At 41.9% G+C, this 7,376-nt stretch overlaps 1 protein-coding gene across 1 annotated transcript; it reads right to left on the reverse strand.

The window, feature by feature from the left end:
* Positions 1 to 371: 371 nt before the first annotated feature.
* LOC127755248 (putative disease resistance RPP13-like protein 1) lies at positions 372 to 4,699 on the reverse strand. Its single transcript, XM_052280906.1, has 2 exons — positions 4,329 to 4,699; positions 372 to 3,285 (listed from the first exon to the last, which is right to left on the reverse strand). The coding sequence occupies exons 1-2, from the start codon at positions 4,683 to 4,685 to the stop codon at positions 589 to 591; spliced, it is 3,054 nt and encodes a 1,017-aa protein (XP_052136866.1). The 5' UTR covers positions 4,686 to 4,699; the 3' UTR covers positions 372 to 588.
* Positions 4,700 to 7,376: the final 2,677 nt, after the last annotated feature.

The following is a 7,376-nucleotide window of genomic DNA, read 5'->3' on the forward strand; positions in this document are numbered from 1 at the left end:
AAAGAAATGCTCGATGGAATAGCTGAATGAAAACGCAGAACAAAAGAGTCTAAACTTAGAATTTGAGCACAAATACTGTCCAAAAAAACAAAACTCAGCTTTAAACACTCTAGAAAAGGATTGCTGTTCTAGTGAGTGCTTTACGATCTGGTTATCAGTACCACCGATGTTCCTTATTTAGCGGTGCATTGCAACCTGCCGGATTTTGTTGAATAAAGTGGTTATAAGCTCCCCCTAAAAAAAGGCTTTAAACACTTCCTTGTACGTGTTCTTTCCAAATCCTTGAATAAAATTATCAAATTTGAACACAAAAATAAAACTCAAAATGCATTTGGTTAATCATCATTTTGCACAGACTGTATACAGGCCTGGTTACAAAGGGTGCATCCCCAAATATAAAGACTCCTGATTTTTCACAGTGCCGTAACAAAATCCTAGCTAGAGAGCGATGACAGGCGTTGCTGATGAATAGGAATGTACACTACAGTCAGGTTTAGACAACTCTGTATTTCAAAGGTGTCGAGTTTAGGCAATGAATCCCGCTGCAGCTGCAGGTTTGGACATTCTTCTACATTCAATCTGAAGAGTTCAGTCATGCATGGAATCTATTGTAATCAGGTTTCGACAATGTTGTATCTTAGAAGTTTGAAGTTTAGGCATGAAACCCACTGCAGTCAGCTTTGGACATTTAAATATCTCTAATGTGTCCAGTTCAGGCATGGAACTGACTACACTCAGTCTCGGGCAATCCTTTAGCTGCAGCTTTAGGAGTGAGGATTGGGTAGGGAGAGTATATAGGCCATAGCACCCTCCAATGCATAGCTTCTTAATGGTTCCACCTGCAGGAATGGTATCGATACCATCACATTCATCCAATGTCAGTGTGCCCAAAGAAGGAAATCGATCCAATGGAAGAGCTCGCAGTTTATAGACCGTTCTGAGTGACAGTGTTTCCATGAAGGGGAAATCTCCATAATCTACACCGGTCCACTCATTCCACCATGGTATATATGAAAATTCCAAGCTTGTTAATGATGGGAAGCCTTTGATTCCAGGAGCATGGCTGCAAAACTCCCGGCCAATGTGTTCCAGATAATACATGCTACTAATCTTGAGAGACTTGAGGGCAGGTAGCTCGCCAAGTGTTGGAACACGTTGTTGCCTTACCCACTTTCTACGCGCCGATATTACTAATACGGTTAACCTTGAAAATGAAGCATTACCGAGCCAATTAGGGTAGCTCTGACAATCGTAATCTTCTATTATCAGATTTATTAAGCCTTCATGTGGTCTCAGGCTCTCAAGTATTTCATTATGAGATACTGTAACATATTCAAGTTGCTGCACGCTCTGGTACCGAAATTTTTTGAACCCTTCTTCAAATGTAAAATCCAATTCCAATTGCTCGTGGGATACTTTTTCATATTGTTGCAGCAATTGTTGACATTGCTCCTTTTGGCACTCCTTCTCATCAGAAAAGTTCAATTCTAGTAAATGGAGGTGCTTCTTACTCACAAGTTGAACTTCATTTGCATCTTCTGTATGAGATAAATTACCTAGTCCTCTTATACGCAGCTCCCTTAATTTGTTCAGGTTCTTCAGCTCACTCAAATTAAAACGGCAACCACATCTCCTGATACGTATGTCACGCAAAGTGTGTAGGTTAATTAGGTTACCAATCCCATTTGGTGCACACTCTAGCTCTTTAAGATAGTCAACCCTGTCTGTAGGCCCCAAGTTGCAAATTAATTTAAGATAGTCTCCATCAAGTGGAAGTTCCAAACGGCGAAGTAATTTCAGGCCACTGATGTATCTTGGTAATGCCTTACCAATGTTGCTATAAGATAAGCTAAGGACCCGCAAATTTTTGCAGTACAAAAAGAAATGTTCTGGATTATTAACTCTGGAATAGTTTTTCACCCCAAACACAATGATGGCCCACAGAGGGTGCGATGTAACTGAAAATTGCACAGACGTATCACAATTGTGTATGGACATAAATCGAGTATTTTCTGGAATTTGAACCGGTTTGTCACCTTCAAGTCTAAAGAACTCATTACCAGAAAGATGGCATGCGAGATCATGGATTAGATCATGCATGATGCAAGAACCCGAAAATAATTGAAGAAATGACCTTTGTACTAGTTCATCAAAATATCGGTTTCCATTTTTGTCCCCATCGTTCCTTTCATCATCCTTAAGCATATCAAGCAATTTCCATAGCCAAATAACCTCAGATTTGCCACGTAAACGACCTTTTGGGAACAGACAAAGGGCAAGGAAACATTGTTTTAAGTGCACGGGCATGTTCTTGTAGCTCAGCTTCAAGGCTGGTAAAACCTCGCTCTGTGCTTTATCTAAATCCCATAGATCACTTTCAAGGATATCTATCCATCTACTTTCATGAGTTTCATATCTTAACATGCTCCCTAGAGTTTTGATTGCGAGTGGTAACCTGTCACACTTTTCAACAATCTTCTTGGCAATGTCTACAAGATTTCCTTGAATGGCATTCTCAGGTGTTGTAACCGTTCTTTTAAACAACGTCCAGCTCTCCTGGGGGCTTAAGTGGTTCATGGAATAGTGTGGCATTGTCTGCACCAATCTTGCTACTGGCAAATTGCGAGTGGTTACTAAAATCTTACACTGTTGGGCAGCCAACATTGGGTCTTGGAATGCTTCCCAACAATCCATTCTTTCATTCCATACATCATCCAACACAAGAAAAATTCTCTTCCCTTTTATCTTCTTGACCAACTTATTCCGAGGGTCGACCAATTCTGATAATTCCTTGCTATTTTCTTTTGGAGAGGATAATTCATTGCTCAGCTCTTCTATAGAAACAGAAATTTTTTCCATTAAGCTTTTTGGCTCAAAATGGTCGGACACATAAACCCATGCACGGACATCAAATGATTGGCACATAGTTTGGTCATTGTATACAAGCTGTGCTAGAGTTGTTTTACCCAAACCCCCCATACCAACAATGGCCAAGACAGACAAGTGACTCGCAACATTGCTACCTTCTCCAAACATCAACTTTTCTATAACTTTCTCCCTGTCTGACTCCCTTCCAACAATGCTCTCTTTAACTACAAAATAGCTGGTGGGACGCACGCATTCGATACCAGGGGCAGTCCGGCGCTCCCCATCATTATCAGATATGCTAAAGTATTTATAGTAGACTTTCATCTCATCAAATCTCTGAATAAGTTCCCTTGCTTTGGTAGCCAGCTCATTTGAAACTGGGACCAATCCAACTTCAGAGAGGTGCTCACCATTGACCTTGCAGGGAAGAAAAAGGAATTACAGCTTAATTTTTCAATCTACATCAGATATTTCATTTCTAGAAATATGCTTCAACGTCTTCACCAAAAATAGAAAACAAAAATTTCTGGTCATATAACAGATAATATTAATCAATTTTTACTATTCAAATGTGCATCACTAATCTGATAAAAAAATATGTCAATTACCACACTTTCCAATCTAGGTAATGGAATTAATGATTGTATTCGTAACTTTCGCAGATAAGGCAATAGAAGTGAAAATAGAGTGGACTCAGAGGTCATATCAAATCCTACCACATATTCTCTAACCGTTGAATTCATATGTTATGTGTATATGTTGTAATGTGGGGCCTCGTCGGTCATCGTATATATGTGTGTGTTTGTGTGGGTGTGCACGTTGGGGGGAGGGGGGCTGAGTCATTCGTGTGGGGCTGGTGGTCCAGTTGTAGGTGTTAGGCAGCCGGCGTGTTGGTTGTTGCTTGGCACAAAGGGATACAGCAGTAGCACATAATCTTCTCTGCCATCCGGTGTTGGTGACGGTGGCTGGCACAAGATCGAGGCGCATATATAAGAGACCGATAATTAAGTTGGTATGGTGAGGTGATTTCAAATAACTTCAGGCAAAATAAAGTTCGTAAATCATAAATTTTTGGAAATTTCGAACCAAAATTTCAATCCTTAGAGGTCAGAGCTAGATTAATAGATGGATTAGACCGTTCAGCTGGGCTAATGACAAGGTGCATTGAAGATGTTGGATTATTAGCTGGAATTTTGCAATACCAAATCCGATCGACGTATCTGCTGGAATTTTGCAATACCAAATCCAAATCCACACCGTACCATTTGTATCAGCCGGATTTCAAAATTGACACATACCATATCCATACTCCAACAGGATTTTAGATCAGAACGTATATATACTATCCTATCAATTGTCACCACCCCAATCGGATACCAAAAGTACTGCATGAGTGGGATTATGTTCTTTGAAAACTGGGGATAACATGCAGTTTGTTGTGACTTTAATTAATTAATTACCTGATGGCGCTTGCGCTTACTACCGTTGCAGGCGTATCTATCAGGGTCCTCCGGTCTGCAGCGGTTCACTTCGTACTCATACTCCTCTACCACATCCTGTGCACCGTAGGCCAGCTCCTTGAGCTCCCTAAGCCGCAGCTTAGCAGATTCCTCGTGGATGTTCCAGTGCTCCTCAGCATCCACAAGCGTGGCGTGGATTCTTTGCATGGTCCTCTCCAGAACCCGTAGGTCCTTCATGCCCTGGCTGATAGAGGAGGAAGAGGAGAAAGCCACCGGTATTATCCTCTCCGGCACCATCAAGGACGAGAGTTTGTCTAGCGCCCATTTCACAGCCATGGACGCAAATGGCGTGGCCATTTGATCAAATTTGCTGGATGGCCTCTACAACGATCTTGTCAAAAATCACAAGTGGCCAGGAGGCATGCTATCTTTCTTGAGAGATGCTTTTTCGTGGAGTACACTAGAGACAAAGAAAACAAGTGGTATGGCTACAAAGTGCACCCTGTCAAGATCAAGGGCACTTTGGTACTTATCACTATTTCCAACCTAAGGGCACAAGGAAGCTCCACAGCCATCAATATGCAATTTTAGATATAGGTATCAAAGAATCATGACATACCCCACTTCCTAGTCCTATTTGGAGTGTTTTCCAGGAAATTGCTGCCAAACCATATATAAGAAATATTGAATTATGTGTTCCCAAATAGTTATAGTTGGCAGTTTTAGATCATTCCCTGCTGCTGCTCATTGTCTTCTTGCTATTAAGGGATGTGTTTCACATTCTCATCTTATCACTGTAAATAAGAATATTTCCTGCTAGTTAGGCCGATGAGAGATTATCGTCACTTCATCAGCAACAGGAGATATAAGTGAAAAGTAGTGTCCAATCTTCACACAATTAGATGGATAATTGATCGTATAACACCTACCAAAAATAATATATATAGGGTTGACATTTTTTAAGACGGTTAGAGTGACCAACCATATCGACATTTAATCCGTCGAATACATAGAACAAATAACAACAACTCCGTTCTAAACAAATCAATAAAAGCTAACTCTTAAAATATGAAAAATTTGGGCTCCCTCAAGGGACCCTATTTGGTCACCTACTTCGGACACCTTATCGATGGCCTTAATTTACACGAGTCTATCTGTTTATAAGGACTTTGGCCAATTTAATTGAAACAACCAAAATCATTGAACCAAGAATCGTTTTACTTCTATCTTTTGTTTTATTCTTTTCCCCATTTACTCTTGTATTTCTATGTTCTTGGTCGTCTCTCGTCTCTACGATACCAGACAACGTCATACCTCTGCTGTGCCTAGTCTAGGAAAAATCAGCGTGTACGTGCCACAACGTGATCTCTCCCGAGCATGTGCTACACGATTTACTGCGCACTAAAACTTACATCGCTGGACTTAATCCTTTCCAATAAAGTAAAATTTCAAGGTCATCGAAATAATTTCACTTGGCCTTAAACTTTGATAAGTAGCCTTGACATGGACTGCAGATAATTAAAAACTCAAAATATTGCAGACGATGAAAAATAATTTCAGTATTCTTGTTGTGAACCCAGCAACAACGACCACCTGACAGATTAAGGTAGTGCCAAATAACAAGACATAAATAAATCGGTTTTTTAAGGACCAGAATGTCATCTATCAGAGGGGTTGAATGATCGTCGGTTAATTCTTTAAAATAACGGAAGAAAACACGCAGCGAAATAATAATATCAAGTGGTATAAAAGTAAGAAGCCCTTAAAAATGGAAGTTCAACATACATCTAAAACTTCAACGGTACCTCTAGCGAATGGATATTATTTGCAGCAAAGACAAAATCTAGATCGATCGGTCAAGCTTCGTTACCGTAAAGTAGGCGCTGGGTGGAATTATATATGGTCGAGACTGCTGACATGTTTTCAAAGTACAAACGTCAGTTGACATATGAACCTAAGAAACTGCCAATACAACTGGTCGCTTTTGACGGCGAAAGCAGTGGCGGACCTGTAGTGTGTCACGGCCAGCGAGAGGTGATTTTACTTGGCGCTTAGCCTGTGTGTCACGGCAGGCCGGCAAGAGATTTTACCTGGCGTTCGGCGACGTGGGGTACACGGAGGTGGCGCCGTGCGCAAAGGGATGTGCACGTTGATGTGGCTTAGGTATAGTTCGAGATCAGTAGGTGCGTTGAACAGCATGCCTCCTGCGTGATAAACAAGCCCCTATATCGTTCAGCCATGGTTACTCACGTCCAAAAGATGATTAAGGACCACGCAAGATCGAGCATCAAGCCGGGTAAAGACCAGCTCGAGGGATTAATCTGTTAGAGTTTGTGTCAAATATGTGTAAAAGGTAATCGGTTACAGTTTAGGATTTGGGGTTATAATAGGTATTAGGACTAGAGTATGAGTCGGACTCTATCCTAGGATGTCTCATAAATAGAGGGGTGTGCCTGTTGTAATCGTATAGCGACTTACCATAGCGAGAGGGAGCGGCCGCCGGCGGCGTCCAGCCGTGAGTCGTTGTAACTCTGATACGCTGTATATGCTGGATCGGGGAAGAGCACCCGTAATCAATGCCCCGGAGATGTAGGCCTCGACTGAACTCCGTTACCAAATATCGTGTCTCGGTGTCGTCATCATGTTAGAATCTCCTATAGCGTTTTCTTCCGCGCTTAGCTACCGATGTCGATTTCGGGGCTGATTTTATAACAAGATTGTTGGGTTTAGTCCCACATCCGTAATTGATTATGGGGGAGCACGACTTAAAAGGTGGGGGCAGTCCTCACCCATTAGACTAGTCATTTGGGTTGTGTAGGCCCAGGACCTAAAGTTGTGGCTCCGGTTGTGCCTGTGGTGGAGTAGGCCCAATGTGACCGGGGTGGCCCACGGTTGGTGGGCCGGGCTACACACTCTAACAAGTGGTATCAGAGCCTAGGTTTGGAATCCGAAATAATTTCCATGGGGAGGCCAGGTAACAAGTCTTCGGGGTCACATGGGTTGATAGAGTTTATGTGATGGGGAGATTGTTGGGCCCGATGTGTGACG

The sequence above is a fragment of the Oryza glaberrima genome, chromosome 11, assembly GCF_000147395.1.
Source record: "Oryza glaberrima chromosome 11, OglaRS2, whole genome shotgun sequence".
NCBI classification, from domain to species: Eukaryota; Viridiplantae; Streptophyta; class Magnoliopsida; order Poales; family Poaceae; genus Oryza; species Oryza glaberrima.

Bases quoted from the DNA above. Each gene is read 5' to 3' on its own strand.
- LOC127755248 (XM_052280906.1), bottom strand. From the start codon at position 4,685: ATGGCCACGCCATTTGCGTCCATGGCTGTGAAATGGGCGCTAGACAAA. The intron at 3,286-4,328 runs GTAATTAATTAA...CTTCCCTGCAAG, and splicing joins GTAAGCGCAAGCGCCATCAG to GTCAATGGTGAGCACCTCTC.